The sequence below is a fragment of the Ahaetulla prasina genome, chromosome 6 (genome assembly GCF_028640845.1).
Source record: "Ahaetulla prasina isolate Xishuangbanna chromosome 6, ASM2864084v1, whole genome shotgun sequence".
NCBI classification, from domain to species: Eukaryota; Metazoa; Chordata; class Lepidosauria; order Squamata; family Colubridae; genus Ahaetulla; species Ahaetulla prasina.
In genome coordinates this window covers 46,003,208-46,021,030 of record NC_080544.1, presented here as the reverse complement: position 1 = coordinate 46,021,030, position 17,823 = coordinate 46,003,208, and the positions used below count along the sequence as shown (strand labels likewise).

At 36.1% G+C, this 17,823-nt stretch overlaps 1 protein-coding gene across 2 annotated transcripts; it reads right to left on the bottom strand.

The window, feature by feature from the left end:
• Positions 1-44: 44 nt before the first annotated feature.
• IKZF5 (IKAROS family zinc finger 5) lies at positions 45-17,796 on the bottom strand. Of its 2 annotated transcripts, none has more exons than XM_058189505.1 (6): positions 17,681-17,796; positions 9,984-10,103; positions 5,231-5,317; positions 3,655-3,818; positions 3,314-3,496; positions 45-2,907 (listed from the first exon to the last, which is right to left on the bottom strand). In XM_058189505.1, the coding sequence occupies exons 4-6, from the start codon at positions 3,785-3,787 to the stop codon at positions 1,964-1,966; spliced, it is 1,260 nt and encodes a 419-aa protein (XP_058045488.1). In that variant the 5' UTR covers positions 3,788-3,818; positions 5,231-5,317; positions 9,984-10,103; positions 17,681-17,796; the 3' UTR covers positions 45-1,963. The 2 variants fall into 2 exon arrangements, with proteins under 2 accessions (XP_058045488.1, XP_058045489.1); XM_058189506.1 differs by having other exon boundaries at positions 3,314-3,493.
• Positions 17,797-17,823: the final 27 nt, after the last annotated feature.

Sequence of the window (17,823 nt, the reverse complement as noted above, 5' to 3'; positions counted from 1 at the left end):
TTGAATATTACTCCTCATAAAAACATTTACAGCACTTTTGCAAATGAAAGTATCAATCACTCAAATCTTTATTACCATCATAGACCAGCAATGCAAATAAAAGACTTGAAATATACTTGGGATATTCCCCCCTCAAAAAAAGAAATATTCTCCACTCTGAAGAAATACATGAATCCACTGATTTGCTTCAGGTGTATGGGGTCATCAACGGCTATCCTGCCCAAATCGTAGCTACTTACCAGATACTTCTACTTTTCATGGTTTTCCGATGTGGACAACATCTAACCCCAATTTCCATCAGCAGATATATCCAGTAGTGATAGGAATTTCAGTGCTTAGGGCATTTTGTGACATCCTTTTGCAAGGGATTTTAAAATATTACCACTGATGGTACCAATGCTAACCAACGAAACTTCAAATAAAAAAAAATCAGGAAATTCTAAAAATGCTCTGACCAGAGATGGCATGTAAGAGTATCTCTAAATAAATGACATCTTTTTTCCTTACTACCCTGTACTACTACTTCCAAAGTCTTTCCTCAGAGGTCTGGAAAGGTTTTTCAGAGGGATCAAACATTCTGAAGATGAAGCTTATAATCAGACGTACTCAAACATGAAAAGAAGCAGGGTTTTTAAACAATTCAATAAATGCACTCTATCATGTTTGAAATGGGTTTGTATGTGCATATTTACTTGTTATGCAAGGGATAGCAATATAAAGTATATTTTTGTTTCCTGTGAAATAAAAAAATATACAATAAAAGTGCATTTCAGTGTTCTTCTGTATGCTATTAAAGAATTATGTGCTATAAACTAATATTCTGTAGTCTCTGCTAGCATAATTTGTTTAAAGTGCCTATTTTTTCCTAAGTATTTTTTTAAGACAGAAGTATCATACATTTTATATCCACTGCAGTTCATTAATGTGATTCTGCATATTTGCATATTGCCTTACCATGTCCAGAATCTTTAAAGAAAACCGAAAGTCTAGACTATTCTTTGTCCTTTGTTGCCTCTGTGACTAGAATGCTATTTTCAAAAAAGAAATGATTCATAGTTAAAATGACCCACACAAAATCTGAATGGGTCATCGAAATCATGTAACTTTCTTGCTGTTTCATTTCCATTAAAATTCATTACTGCTTAGAAGGCAAAGGCAAAATAGCAGACATCTGCACTTAAAGGCAATGAAAATATCTGTAATGTGCTGCAAAGCTAGTCAAAAAGATTATGGTACATTCTTTTAACACATTATCCATTTTGTTCTAAAGTTTTCTTTTTCCAGTTTTGAAAAGTTGCAAAAGTTTTAACACCAGGCATTGTTTGGTTGTATTCTGCCACCCTCCCACCCACCCCCAAGACTGGATGGGAGTACTGGAAATAGATATTTTTGTACTCTTATTTCACGTTATTACTTCCACAATGTACTATTACAAAAGGAACATCATTAAACACCTGACTGCAATTACAGGGTTTTGGGCATAGGGAATTCTAAATTTTCTTGTAGACACGTTTGCTGATGCTTACAGAATTTTCTAGCAGTTTAGCAGGTGGCCCACACATACAATCTTACAGCCCCCAAACTGATTGTATTAGGCTGATTTGAGAAAAGCAGAATTATAGGCTCTTTTGTGGCACAGGCTAACCTAAGGAATTGTAGCTGTGCTAGAATTGATCCAATATTTCATTTTTATATAAAGTAAATCCACATTTTGTTATTCTAAAAAATCTGTCTAGAAGATACAATTGCACTGTAAGCCTCACTTTTGCTTGAGGAGCTCAGTTTAAAGAATACCATCATAACTAGCAAACATATCAGCAAATTATGACAATATAAATGGTCTGCATCCAACATTAAATTGTTAGCTGGATTCTTCCAAAGGCAACTTTCCAATTACGTAAGAAACAGAAATGTGTTTAAACAAATAAATAAAAGAAAGCACGGTCTACATTTAAAAAATCAGTCAATGCTGGCTATGTTGGCCTCTGGCAAAATGGCAAGCAAAGTCATACTTGTTTTTACATTTGCAACCACAAATGTTGCATTGGAAAGGGTTCTCAAATCCATGGCATCCCATATGAATAGTGTACAGGATATTGTCAGCAAAATACATATCACAGTGCTGGCAGTGATGCAGAAGCTGAGGATCTTGAACCGGAAGAGTTGGTGCTGGAGTGCTTGGTTGACTGTTGCTGATACTTGGGGTGCTGGCCTGGGCACTATGGTCACTACTTGGACCAGCCACCGGACTGTAATTTCTTTGTGAATGTACAGGACGAGGATCTGGACTTGTAGGGGATGAGTTCTGGGGAATACTGGTTGTGACAGCTGGAACAGAAGTTGCTGCAGCAGGTTGCTGCATCATAAAAGGCTTTTCATCTTGACACGGTACAACATCAGGAGATGGTGGGTTTTGGTTTTCAGGGGGGAGACTAGACAACTGTCCTGCTAAAGTAGATAGCTGGTTTAAAGGATTATCTATCATAAGGTCTTGTGAATCTCTTGGCAATCCACTAGTCTCTGTTGGCTTTGTTATACTTTCGTATGCTTCAGCCTGAATATTTGGAATTTCATGAGTGAAATCATTAAGATAGTCTGGCTTCTGAACCACCATGGAAGGTGGACTTAAGTTAATGAGTGCTCTTCGGCTATACCCCAAGTTACTGGTCTTCTTTTGCAAAACACCCCACATTTTCTTGCTACTAAGGGAAGGCCTTGTACCCTTTATTGGCACCATTTTATGTTTGCGCCTCCGGTGGTGAGACAAGTTGCTTCTGTCACTACAGCGGAAGGAACACAATTCACATTTGTAAGGTTTTTCACCAGTATGAGACCGCATATGAGCTTCCAGGTGACGTTCATAGGCTGATGCAAAGGGACATAGGTGACATCTATGTGGTTTTTCACCTGGAGAAACACAAAGGAAGCTTTATTTTGATCACTTTTTCATGACAATTGCATCCTAATAAAGCAAAAGTAAGTAACTACAAATAAATCAGTGGCTGAAAGAAAGCATTGCAGTGAGATGAGTCCCAAGGTTACTTTTAACAAGTTCTAAGCAGTTAAGACACTTAAAAATTACAAGAACCAATTAGATCCAAAATCTAAACTGCAGTCTCATTTCTAAAATAACAAAAAAAAAAAAGAAGTCTGCCACATGAGAAATATAATGTGGCTTGTTTTTCTTGGCTTAACTCATATTTAAATTTTAAGCATTTGTTGGAAAATATAAAAAAAAAACATAGCTCACATGCAATGTATTAAAGTATGCAACACCACTACAAAAATATAACACATGCAGATATGATGATACCTGTGTGGATTCGGATATGTTCTATGAGTCGTGCTGTTCCTTTGCTGGCATAGTTACAGTATCGGCATTTTAATTTCCCATCGAAAGTTCTTTCAAAACCATCTACCAACACTCCTGAGTTTTCATCCAGTGGAACTTCTACTGAAGGATGATCTAATCCATTTTGATCACCTTCGGTTCCTGCTGCAATTAACAATAGAAAGGCACATCAAGCTTCTTATTGGGAAATAAGAACCCTGTACAGGTTACAGGGAAAGAAGAAAAAGGAGTATTTCTTAAACACTGAGCCACTTTTCATTTATACAGATGTATGAAAGCTCAGCTGCATCACATTAACCTACCTCCTTGAAGGGTCTCTGCATCTTTGTCCCCACTAACAGAGCCTGAAATCATATTCACATGGTGAGTCTGTTGAGTTAGGTACTCCTGAAAATCTTTTACAAAATCCAAAGGTTCTGGTTTCTTTTCGCCCATAGTCACACTACAAATTCACGATGTTGCAAACCTAAAATGTGACATCAAGTTATAGTTTATACCAAAATTATTTTGAGGTTTAGTACAGTAATTTGTTGCAAAAGTATCATTCTATCTCACACAATAGAAAGGAAGGTGGTAAGATAAGCATAAGTGTCATGTGTGCATATATACCTTCCTTGTTGCTTTTTCTGAAATATTTTAATTTGAAAAAGAAAAACAACAAAATGAAGAGCTAACATGTTGAAACAGAAAGTGCCAATATCTAGCACCACTTTTATTCTCCATAATCCCTCTGGTTTATATACAGACAAATTAGCAAATTAAACAAATGGAGGCACTCTTAGTAATTAGTTTAATGAAAAGAAGGACTAGGGGTGACATGATAGCAATGTTCCGATATCTAAGATCTGCCACAAAGGGGTGGGGGAGGTGTTAACCTATTCTCCAAAGCACCTGAAAGGAGGACAAGAAGCAATGGATGGAAACTAATCAAGGCAAGAACCAGTCTAGAATTAAGGAGAAATTTCCTGGTAGAACAATCAGTAGAGCAATTTGACTCCAGAAGTTGTGAATGCTCCAACACTGGAAGTTTTGAAGAAGAGATTGGACATCCCTTTGTCTCAAGTTTCCTGCTTGAGCAGGGGATAGGAGTAAAAGAGCTATAACTCCCTTCCAAGTCTGTTATTCTGTTAATTTGTTTGTATATCTACATCTAACCAATTAAAAAAGAGATGGGTAAACTAGGCTAGTAAAGATGCTACAGGACTAAAGTTGCGGTGCAACTATACCATGGTAAATAGACTGCTTCTAACTGGGCCAGTCATAATAACAGTCATTTTATGAATAAGCAGGTTCCACTGGTTGCTATTTGGTGAGAACACATCTTGCTCTCAACATTCCAAACAAGCCCAAATAAACCGTCTAACCCAACAGAAACTGGCTGGATTTACAGAGCATAAGCCAGTTTTGTAGTAGTGATGTACTGGAAACTAAAATTGTTTTAACTACAAGCTAAGTCATAATAAAAAGTAATCCTATCATGGCTTAATATAGTACATGAAACCAGTGATTTACCACTACCTGAGGCTGTTTACATTAGAACTTTATAAAATCATTAATTCCATTTCTTCCACACAAAGCATTTTACAATGATTGAAGTCTCATATGTTTTATGATTACATAAGAGATATTATTTAATTATTAAACATTCCTTGAGCACTTAAAATTCATTGCAATTACCAAATATACATTTCTTTTCATTAAAATGCTTCTTTAAAACGACTGGCTCTCCAGCTGGTGCTGAACCGGAAGGGCTGAATACTGCCCACCTCTGTACTATGAGAAATGAGACCCATGATTTGAGTAACAATTAAAAGGGTTGTATGTGCTTTTAAAGGCAAGATCTCTAAAATATCAATTTTCCTATTATAAATATCATACCTGAATTTGTTATGTTGAAAACATTGTGAATTCTTCAAACCTTACAAGATTTCTTACGAGATATAAAGCAGAGGTATCCCACTTTTCCTAATAGAAAAATGATATCAGCAAGAACGTATTAGCTAAATTAGCACATCTATTCTTTCCAACAAAGGTAGTTCAACAGTCATAATGCCCTGTATGACATCAAAACTATAAAAAGCAGAAATAAACTAAACCATAATTTTCAACCTAATGGATAGTTGTGCAATTTCATCAACATATACAAATCAACCCAACTACCAATCACAGAAAAGTAACGTTTCTTTAAGGAATCTCATAGACCATTACTAGATCTTTCCAATCATTTGGAGTAATCATGATTTAATAAAGTAATGAAGTCTCCATAAAGCATACTAAGCAAACCGAAAAACACTGTACCAAAGGAAAATAATAATAATAAAATAAAACAGAAATTATCTAATAACTTATAAAATAACTTTTATTTTATAACATAAAATGTATGCAAACAAAAAAGTAAAAGATAGCTAAACATCCACAAATGCCAACTAGTTGTCAAAAGGTATGATTTGACTTTATTAATCCTGCTTCTTGAGGGTAACTTCTTAGAAACAGTAGAAGTGTTACAACAAGACAGACTGAAAATGTAAGAGAATTTTTAGAAACATGTCATTCCAACCCAGCCTAGAAGATGAAACTCTTAGCTATGTACCTGTCTAAAAATGTAATCAAGGTCCAGTAATAGAATAGAAGTTTATTGGCCACACAAGGAATTTGTCTTGGTGCATATGCTCTCAGTGTACATATGCTCTCAGTGTACATAAAAGAAAAGAAAAGATACGTTCATCAAGGTACAACATTTACAACACAATTGATGGTCAATATATCAATATAAATCATAAGGATTGCCAGCAACAAGTTATATACAGTCATAAGTGGAAAGAGATTGGTGATGGGAACGATGAGACGATTAATAGTAGTGCAGATTCAGTAAATAGTTTGACAGTGTTGAGGGAATTATTTGTTTAGCAGAGTGATAGCCTTCGGGAAAAAACTGTTCTTGTGTCTAGTTGTTCTGTTGTGCAGTGCTCTATAGCGTCATTTTGAGGGTAGGAGTTGAAACAGTTTATGTCCAGGATGCCAGGGGTCTATAAATATTTTCACGGCCCTCTTCTTGATTCGTGCAGTATACAGGTCCTCAATGGAAGGCAGGTTGGTAGCAATTATTTTTTCTGCAGTTCTAATTATCCTCTGAAGTCTGTGTTTTTCTTGTTGGGTTGCAGAACCGAACCAGACAGTTATAGAGGTGCAAATGACAGACTCAATAATTCCTCTGTAGAACTGAATCAGCAGCCCCTTGAGCAGTTTGAGCTTACTGAGTTGGCGCAGAAAGAACAGTCTTTGTTGTCCTTTTTTAATGATGTTTTTGATGTTAGCTGTCCATTTTAGATCTTGCGATATGATAGAACCTAGAAATTTGAAGGTTTCTACTGTTGATACTGTGTTGTCTAGTATTGTGAGAGGTGGAAGTATGGAAGGGTTTCTCCTAAAGTCTACCACCATTTCTACGGTTTTGAGTGTGTTCAGTTCCAGATTGTTTTGATTGGAACTGAACACATTCCTTCATCACAACATCACACAGCAGCCAGCCAGCACCTACAAACTAGACTCACAAATATAATGATAATTCAACAACCACACACACAAAAAGAATGCCATCCTTCCAAAAGGCTATCATTTTATACAGCTATAATACAGGAAACAACCAACATACAAGTAAGGTAGAATACCTTACCAGTTAAATAATTCACCAACAACAAGACATCACTTACAAAACAACATCCACCCACCACATTCTACCTTAGCACATGCAAGCACATTTCCATTTATGACTGTATGACTATAACTTGTTGCTGGCAATCCTTATGATTTATATTGATATATTGACCATCAATTGTGTTGTAAATGTTGTATCTTGATGAACGTATCTTTTCTTTTATGTACACTGAGAGCATATGCACCAAGACAAATTCCTTGTGTGTCCAATCACACTTGGCCAATAAAAAATTCTATTCTATTCTATTCTATTCTATTCTATTCTATTCTATTCTATTCTATTCTATTCTATTCTATTCTATTCTATTCTAGAAGGCAAGATAGAAAGATATATACCAGTAACCTCAGCCAGTCAATGAATCTTGTTTATCCAAAATTCTAGTGCTGCTGTTACGCAGTAGGGCGATGAAACTTTTACAACTTAAAACCAACCTTGGAAACTGCAAAAATTCAACATGCCATGATCTGTATCTAGTTGTTCCACTGAAATATGTTACCATCAGAAATTCTGTCTTGTCAGACCTCAAGTTGATCATCTGTTTTGCTTAAAACTTCACTATCATCTCACATTATGCTCTCTCAGTCTCCTCTTCAGTTGTTCCCTTTTATAAGCAAATTCCTTCAGATTTGCTTCTTCCTCAGCTTTTCAATAGATCAACCTGGTTTTGCCTCAGCAGTCAACCCACAATTACTTGCAAGACTGCCCCAGTCTAATCTTTAAGCTGCCTTTTCACAGAATCATGCCTAGAACAGCTACAACTCGTTTAATCCCAATATAAAGAAACAAAACTAAACATTACAAGGCATATACTGATTGTGACGGAAAATAAAATAAAACTACATTTTTTTCTCCAAACTCCTCTCCCCCTTTTTCTTTGTCTTTTTCGCTTCTACCTCCCTGCATCTCCACTTGCAAACTATCCATTTCCTCTGCTGTCCCGGCTCACCCCTCCAACTTGCATATGTAAACTAGACCACCCCCAGGCTAATGCTTAACTTAAACATAGCTATGTTTCCATCAAAATTTCCTTTTGATTTCCTATCAATTTTCCAAAATTTCCTATCACAAAAACAATGAAAATTCCTCACCTAAAATAGGAAACAGTGAGAGACCAGACAGCCCATCTGCTTAACAATGGAATTCTTAGCAGTTTTGCTTTACAAATACATTTTCCTTTGTATAAATACCTATCTTTCTTGCTCAAAATGTGTCCATGAATCAGCTCCTTGAGATTTCCTGCTTGTCAACCCCAAAATGTATAAAAATTTCTACCTTTCTATTATTCAGGATCTTTCTTGTAAAATAGGCACCCAATGATAACTGAATAAAGATTGGCCATTTTTCCTCAAAATTGTGCTCCTTTTTTTCGGATAAAATTTCAGGACACTGATAATATTTTTCTTCATGCTCCTTAAAATATTTTACTTAATTCTGCAAAGCTTTCATCAGCGGTATGCTCAAATACTTCTAAAGTTCTTTTATTATTAAATGTTAATATTATATATTTGAATCCACAAAGCATTTACATCAGTTAAAACATTTGTAAACTTAAAATATTCATAAAATATCATGCTCTATTGTTTTGGTATGATTGGCTTATCTAGAGAACAAAAAATCTACAGCATTTTGTAGTGAACATTCTACGGATTATAACATTTATCAATTATGATGCTGGACTCAATAGGGACTCACATAAACAAACATTCACTTTATGATCAGAGTTCTTAAGCAACAGAAATACTACATAACCCAGAAAATGATGATTACAGTTAACAAATGGAAACAAATATGAAATAGTCATTACTATGGAAGTACTAAATTTTTAAATTTGAACTATTTCACATTTAAAATATATCACTTGAAAGTGATTCAAAACAACTGTTTCATCTCAAACCCAGAATCGCTTTATACCAGTGTTTCTCAACCTTGGAAATTTTAAAATGTGTGGACTTCAACTCACAGAATTCTTAGATATCTTAAACAGTTGCCAAGGTTAAGAAATACTGCTTTATACTCAATAAGTTTTGTCTGTATCTGTATCTCTAGTCTTTATACTGTTGGGGTATTTTTGGTTCTTTTTGTTTTTTGAAGTTTCATTTTTAGCTTAAAAGATTTTAAAAAGGCGGTAGATATAACTGTATCTTGTAACAAGTGAATTTTAATTATTTTTTCTACTTCCAACTAGTCTCAATAGAAAATCACCATTTAGACTTATAAACAATTACTCAAGGTTAATAACAAGTAACTGTTCAAAGGACAAAAAAACAAAACCAAACCCCAAAACGCTAATAAACTCAAAACTGTAATAAACATGGCTAGTCCCAAGAAATTCAGAGAGAAAATCCCATAAATCAATCTCTATCTTTTAATCTCTTTCCTCTACTAATGGTCAAAATTCCCATCTCTTAAATCTTTCTCTAACTTATTGTAATGTTGTATTTGTTGCACAATTACTCTATATTAGTAGTAGTAATCCCCTAATTCATACCCGATGACACTACTAGAAATTTGAAGGACCTTAAAAACTACTTTTTGGTTGCCACTTTCTATTTTGCTTTGTTTTCTTTTTCTCACCATACACAAAAAATAAGTAACAATACAGTAGAAACCCTTGTATTAATTATTCAGCTTAAAAGAGAAACAGCTTTATTGTACACCAAATACTTTTATGTGATTTTTCAGTTGCTTAATAATGCTACATTTAGCTTTGGATGTAAAATTTAAACATTTTTATGCTTATTAACACTTCAACACTTCAAATCATAATTAATACTGATATAAGCCTTTTCTATTTTTCTTTCTTTAAAGGTCTGTTATCTAAACATTAAAATATTAATATAGATGTAGTATTCTTTATCGTTTCTCTTATAATAATAAAACAAAAATAAAAAAACTAATTGAGGTTACATAAATTACCTTAATTACGTTAGTCCAGATCAGCTTCAAATCACTGACAGAGGCAAAAATCCACTTCTGAGATTTATGTTCCATCATACTTGGAAATACATTTTTCTCATTAATGCCTCTACAATCAGCCTGCAAGAAAATGAAACCAGGACATATATTTTAATTAAAAGTGACATTTGCTTATGTACTTTAACCAAAGGATAACTTATATTTTTACTAGTCAAGTTTTTTATATAATTTAGGAAATGCTAGTGTAGTCTCAGAAAAAGGAAAGTTTCCATAACTTCTTTGGAAGAAACATATATTCCTTCCAATGCTGTATATCTCATGTCTCTCATATCTTCTGGGAATTCTAACTAGTTCAGTCTCAACAGTGATACAGAAAATAGCAATACTTTGCTAGAAAGATTCCATCCTCAATCCCACTAGACGATTGTGTCAAAAGTTAGCAACATTAAGAGTGACTTTAGCTAAAGAAAAAAGCAAATACTTTGATTTTCAAATTAAGGGTAGGCATTTGAGTGATATTGTTAAATAATATTTTTTCAAACATTTAAATTTCAGAGGATTATCATTAGTCTAATGCCAATTACAAAAGTGGTAATTGCAATACCTTAAGGTATCAAGAAAAGTAATGATTTTCCACAACAGTTAATTTTATTTTTATTATATTTTAGTCATTCTTCTCCAAGGAATTTCATATTGGTAAAAGTTCCCTTACTCTCCATTTTATTTTAGCAAGAAATAGATTAGGCTAAGTGATAGTTCAATATCATTAAATGAGATTCACAGCTGAATAAGATTTGATTCTGAATCTTCCTGATTACCCTTTGACACTATTCTTGTTCAGTCATAGTACTGTCTTATGATTTTTTTTTCTGTATTAGAAGCTAATAGTTATAGCATGAGTTACGATCCTTGAATTGCTTCCAGCAAAGACAAACTGCTACCTTTAAAGTACCTTTCCTGAAATAATTGAAATAGCTCATCTGATAAGGGCAACTATCTGAACTCACACATGGAGAATCATATGTGGGGACATATATGTCCCCAAATAATAATTATGGTATTTAAGCTTCAATAACTTCATATAATTTGCAGATATTTCTTATCAAAGGGAACACTGTTTGTAATCCTTGTACTACAATGTAGTCTATAAACACCAAGAACTGATAAAAGTATGTTGCATTCCTGGTTTTAATCTAAAACCCCTAATAATTCCAAAACAAAAAGTGAAAATGTTATGTGTAAACATTTGTGTAAATGGATGTAGCTTTCCTTCTTCTCCTTCCCTTCCTATTTTACTCCTCATAAGCACAGTCAACTCCATAGACCTTAAGGTATTGCAGCGACACCAGTACAACTCCACAGCATGTCTAATGAAATTCTCTGTTGCTCAAGGAAATGGACTACCTTAATCCAGTATTATTTTCAAACAAACATCCTTTTTTCAAATTGTATATTAATAAAAACTTTTGCTGATTTTCTTTCCATTATCATCAGCCTCCTAAAATTTTTACTTAGACAAAAATAGCAGGAAAAAAAACTTTTTAAGCTCACAAAGCACTGCTACCACTTCATCCTGAATGTATACAAGCAAGACAGAAGGAAGAACAGGTACTTTCCTGTCTTCCTTCAGCTTCTATTTCTTAAAACCATTTTCTTTTCCTTTACAATCAATCTGAGAAGAAGTGCATTTCCTAATATTAGCAAGTCATAAATTGAAGAGATTTCCACAGGGACTGGAGTCCTGTCCCTACCCAAAACAGGTAATTCCATACTATCATGTTTTATCCACACCCCCACAAAAAAACACCTCTATAGTATTATAAAATTGAAATCTAAATGGAGTAAATCATAAACTTAGTGATCTAACAAGGAGTTATGCACAAAACCTTAAGAACTGAATATTACCATTTACGTGCAATTACCTACAATATCTAGGATGGTTATGTCACAATATTCACAACTTTTAAAACAACCACTCTAATGATTTTGGCTGCTCAACAGAAAAATTTTTTTCGATGGGAGACCACCAGGAAACCTAAGGTTGTAAGCCACTGAAAGAAAAATAGAGGTTATCTAATCATATTCATATGATACATATATGAACACATATTCATATTCATATGAATACATATTCATATTCATAATCGTATTCAGGGGCTAGGATGTTGAGCTTGTCAATCGAAAGGTCGGCAGCTCGGCAGTTCGAATCCCAAGTGCTGCTGTGTAACGGGGTGAACTCCCATTACTTGTCCCAGCTTCTACCAACCTAGCAGTTTCAAAAGCACGTAAAAATGCAAGTAGAAAAAATAGGGACCATCTTTGGTGGGAAGGTAACAGCGTTCCGTGCGCCTTTGGCCACATGACCACGGAGACGTCTTCGGACAGCGCTGGCTCTTCGGCTTTGAAATGGAGATGAGCACCGCCCCCTAGAGTCGGCAACAACTAGCACGTATGCGCGAGGGGAACCTTTACCTTTACCTTTAACCATATTCATTGAATGAATAAATTGCATATCAAATGTATGAAAGAAAACTGAACAGCTGTCAGAAAGGGGAGGACCAAGAAAATCATGGTTGGATGGAGGACAGAACAATGACTTTAAAAAATAAAAGGCAATATATGGAATGCTAATGGACAAGATGGAAGCAAGGATAGAAGTGTTGGGAGAAGTACATGATACTGAGGTAAACTAATTTTAATTATTTCTTTTTCCAAGTTCATATCTTTTTTTTCTTTGGTCTATAGTTATAGTATCTTTTCTGTGCATGTCGATGTTCTAAAATATGCGATGTATATGTATGTAATTTGTCTTTAAATATTATGGCAGAATAACGTATTTCAATAGAGTTGGTATTAAGTTACAGATCATGTCTGTAGTAGTAAGGTATAAATCTAGTATTCTCCAGTACTAACATTCTCACTATAATGCATAAAATCTACAATATTTATTTTATTTATTTATTTATTTATTTATTTCGATTTTTATACCGCCCTTCTCCCGGAGGACTCAGGTAAGTAAAAAAAGTACAGCCAAGTAAAAATTCAATATATAAACATTAAAAAGAAGTTAAAAAGAAATATTATAATGTGGCCGAAATTTTAAAACCATTTAAAATCTATAAAAAACCATTTTTAAAACCATTTTTAAAACCATTTAATATCAATATAAACTATCCCTGCACTAATTTTCGATCTTTTTTCTTCTATTTTATCTTAGTGGGAAAATTCTTTCAGCCAAAATTCAAAAATACTATATACAAAAACAAACCTTGGTTTTAGACTGAACGTGATTTTTTTTAACTCTGATGTTTCTGTAATTGAATTTAAGCTGTTCTGCATAGGACAGATATAATAATTTAATGCTCATGTCTCTTTAATTTGAGATTTGTCTAATCTTGTCCATATAAATCTATATTTATGACATCTTGTTGCTAATTTTTTTTGCTAAAATAATTTATCAAAACTAAAATGGAGATAAATAAAAGAAATGCATGAAAAAAATCTATGCAAAAGAAACAAAAGAAACATCAGGGCCTCTGGTGGCTCAACAGACTAATGCAGTCTGTTATTAACAGCAGCTGCTTGCAATTACTGCAGGTTCCAGTCCCACCAGGCCCAAGGTTGACTCAGCCTTCCATCCTTTATAAGGTAGGTAAAATGAGGACCCAGATTGTTGGGGGCAATAAGTTGACTTTGTATATAATATACAAATGGATGAAGACTATTGCTTGACATAGTGTAAGCCGCCCCGAGTCTTCGGAGAAGGGCAGGATATAAATGCAAATAAATTAAAAAAAAACATGATGAAAGTATTTTCCTTTCTTTATTATATATATTTTACTTTATTCACAGTAGCTTTTATTTCCAGAGAAAAGGAATAAGCAAGCTACATCAATTTTGCTTCAAATCAAAATCCAGAGATCCAGTTAAGAACTGTTTCTACATCTTTGATTCCATGGTACAGTTTAATTTCTGATTTTTAAGTTGAAGTGACACTTAAAGCAAAGGCAGGAAATTACATTTTGATTATGGTAATCATTCTATTCTTCCTCATAATGTTCATTCAACATAGGCTATTGTATTGATTAAGGTTTTATAAATCCTTTGGATGTTTCTTTCACTTAAGTGGCAATCTTCTAGAAATATTTTTGATGCACACTCAGATAAACTGAGAAAACGCTGAAGAGGTCAGGGCATGAAAATATCTTAATGCCTCAGGAAAACTGCAGTAGTCAAAGCACCCTTTTGCATGGCCCTAATAGCTGCCACTCTTACCCTTCTTGGTAACTCTCGACCTATTTCCCTTCCTTACATAGTCAACAAAACTTGAAAGGACATGAAGCAGAGGAACCTACTGTACCTTCATCAGTACCTTGAGAGTTCTGCTGTATGAATTATGTGCAATCCTGTTAGAAAAAAACACTTCATTTGCTAGCACCTTTTTAGTTACTTTGCCTGTGCAATTCTGTGCAGTTATGGTTACAGTCACTTTCATATAATTACTATACATAAACACTAGGGAGACTGTATGGAGGATGAGTAGGCAGTTGGAATAGAACTCAGATTTTTCATTCACCAGAACTCTAAAGGCCTGCTCTATGACTTACTTGGTCTCTGGCCTTCCTTTCTTCAGGCCCACACAAAAACTGGCTTACTGTTTTTCCACCTTACCAGAGCTCTTATGCTACAAACATTCAATGCAACTCCTATTTCTTCCATTCTCATCACTAAGATCACCAGACGACTACAATTGAGCCCAAATTTCTATTGCTAAGTGAAACATTTGTTAAGTGAGTTTACTCCATTTTATGAATTTTCTTGCCACAGCTGTTAAGTGTATCGCTGCCTTTGTTAAGTTAATAGCATGGTGGTTAAGTGATTCTGGAATACCCTTTGATTTTGTTTGTCCGAAGGTTGTAAAAGCTGGTCGCATGACTCTAGGACACTGCAGCCAGCCTAAATGTGAACCAGTTGCCAAGCATCTGAATTTTGATCATATGACCACGGGGGATGGTGCAACGGTCCTACATGTGGAAAAATGATCGTAAGTCACTTTTTTCAGTGCCGTTGTAATACTTTGAACGGTCACCAAATGAACCGTTGTAAGTTCAGGACTCTCTGTACTTTCCCTTTTTTTGCTTAGCTGCCAGCCAGTCCACATGTTAACCGCACGCAAATTTGTGGATGCAATTATTTATTTATTTATTTATTTATTTAATTAAACTTTTATACCACCCTTCTCCCGAAGGACTCAGGGCGGTGTACAGCCTACATTAAAACAATTAATATACACACTAAAATAACAATTAAAAAACTTATTCAATAAAGGCCGAAATTAAAACCGTCCAATTGACCATATAAAATACCCAAGAAAATATTAAAATTGAAAAATTTAAAATTGAAAAATTTAAAAATCAGGCCAGTCCCGCTTGGATAAATAAATAAGTTTTCAGTTCCCGGCGAAAGGTCCGAAGGTCGGGCAATTGGCGCAAACCGGGGGGAAGTTCGTTCCAGAGAGTAGGTGCTCCCACAGAGAAGGCCCTTCCCCTGGGGGCCGCCAGCCAACACTGCTTGGCAGACGGCACCCTGAGAAGTCCCTCTCTGTGAGAGCGCACGGGACAATGAACCTTTCAAAGGCCGAGTACACCGCTGGTGTTGCCGCGTCTCTGGTTTGTGTTAACAGAAAGGAGAGGGTAGCTGTCTAAGGCGGTTAAGCGTGTGAGAAAGTGTCAGGAATTGGTTTTATTTTCCTTCTAGTGTTTCTGCGTCTCTGTAGGGTCTACAATAAAGTTTGTGTTAATAGGGCATGTGTTAGTCTGAGGCGGTAAAGCATGTGAGGAAGTGAAGGTCTACTATGTGATGAGAGAAAAAGGCTGTGTAAAAAATAAGGCTGGTCAGTAAGGAAAAGGTTTACGAATAACTAAAGATTTACTAAATAACTAAAAGGTTTACGAACGACTAGCCTTGTGGTGCAACCAAAACAATCTGGAACTGAACACGCTCAAAACCGTAGAAATGGTGGTAGACTTTAGGAGAAACCCTTCCATACTTCCACCTCTCACAATACTAGACAACACAGTATCAACAGTAGAAACCTTTAAATTTCTAGGTTCTATCATATCGCAAGATCTAAAATGGACAGCTAACATCAAAAACATCATCAAAAAAGGACAACAAAGAATGTTCTTTCTGCGCCAACTCAGTAAGCTCAAACTGCCCAAGGAGCTGCTGATTCAGTTCTACAGAGGAATTATTGAGTCTGTCATTTGCACCTCTATAACTGTCTGGTTCGGTTCTGCAACCCAACAAGAAAGACACAGACTTCAGAGGATAATTAGAACTGCAGAAAAAATAATTGCTACCAACCTGCCTTCCATTGAGGACCTGTATACTGCACGAATCAAGAAGAGGGCCGTGAAAATATTTACAGATCCCTCACATCCAGGACATAAACTGTTTCAACTCCTACCCTCAAAACGACACTATAGAGCACTGCACAACAGAACAACTAGACACAAGGACAGTTTTCCCCCGAAGGCCATCACTCTGCTAAACAAATAATTCCATCAACACTGTCAAACTATTTACTAAATCTGCACTACTATTAATCTTCTCATCGTTCCCATCACCAATCTCTTTCCACTTATGACTGTATGATTGTAACTTTGTTGCTGGCAATCCTTATGATTTATATTGATATATTGACCATCAATTGTGTTGTAAATGTTGTACCTTGATGAACATATCTTTTCTTTTATGTACACTGAGAGCATATGCACCAAGACAAATTCCTTGTGTGTCCAATCACACTTGGCCAATAAAAATTCTATTCTATTCTATTCTATTCTATTCTATTCTATTCTATTCTATTCTATTCTATTCTATTCTATTCTATTCTATTCTATTCTAATAAGAAGCAACGGTGATAAATTCCTATGCCTTCTTATTGCTTTTCATTCCTGTACCTTTTCTTTTCCTTACCGACCAGCCATTTTTACACAGCTTTTTTCTTTCATCGCTTAGTAGACCTTCACTTCCTCACACGCTTAACCACCTCAGACTACCACACTCTTTATTAACACAAACACTGTTGTATGATGACCTTACAGAGACAGAGATGTTGATGATGGGGGAGGGAACCCCACTCCCAACACCCTCTCAACGTCTGCAGCTCTCCAGGATTTAACTTGTGGCAGCAGTCGTTCTCTCCCTCCAAAGTTGGGCATCGCCTAACCCTCTCGAGATAGACAGCCCCCCCCCCCGTCACAAAAATGCGGTCCTGGCATGGTCGCCAGGGTGACGGGGTTCAACACAGAGAAGGGAGGCTGCCTTGCAACCGAAGGGGGTTTCGGCTTTCCTCGCTTACAGGGCTCGACGGACTTGCCGAGGACCCTCTTTGGCGCAGCGGGGCGATGCGAGGCGCCCGCAGCTGGCCGTTCCCCACCACCCCTTCCCGGGAAAGGGCTTAAAAAGTCACGGCTCCAAACTCGTCCCGGAGCTCCCGCGCGTCCTTTCGCCCGCGGACTCCTCAAGGCGCCTCGCGGGACACGCCAGCCTTTTGCCCTTGACTTGCCGTCTCCCGCCAGCCACAAGAAGCTAGAGCCTGCCGCCACCTTCTTAAATTCACCGGTGACCGAGAAAGAGGGAAAAAAGGAAGAAAAAGACCCCGGAGGACGACGCAGCCTTCCGTGACTCACCGCCGCTGCACTTTGCAGTCACCCGGGCCCTCAACTCTCGTCGCTGCCGCCTCCATGTTTGTTGTGTCTCCCGAAGCTTAAACGTAACCTATCGCTTCTCCTTAACAAAGTCCCGCGAGAGTTCAACACGACGCGTCCCGCTC

Bases quoted from the DNA above. Each gene is read 5' to 3' on its own strand.
- IKZF5 (XM_058189505.1), bottom strand. From the start codon at position 3,787: ATGGGCGAAAAGAAACCAGAACCTTTGGATTTTGTAAAAGATTTTCAG. The intron at 3,497-3,654 runs GTAGGTTAATGT...TGTTAATTGCAG, and splicing joins TGCAGAGACCCTTCAAGGAG to CAGGAACCGAAGGTGATCAA. The intron at 2,908-3,313 runs GTATCATCATAT...GTGTTTCTCCAG, and splicing joins ACATATCCGAATCCACACAG to GTGAAAAACCACATAGATGT.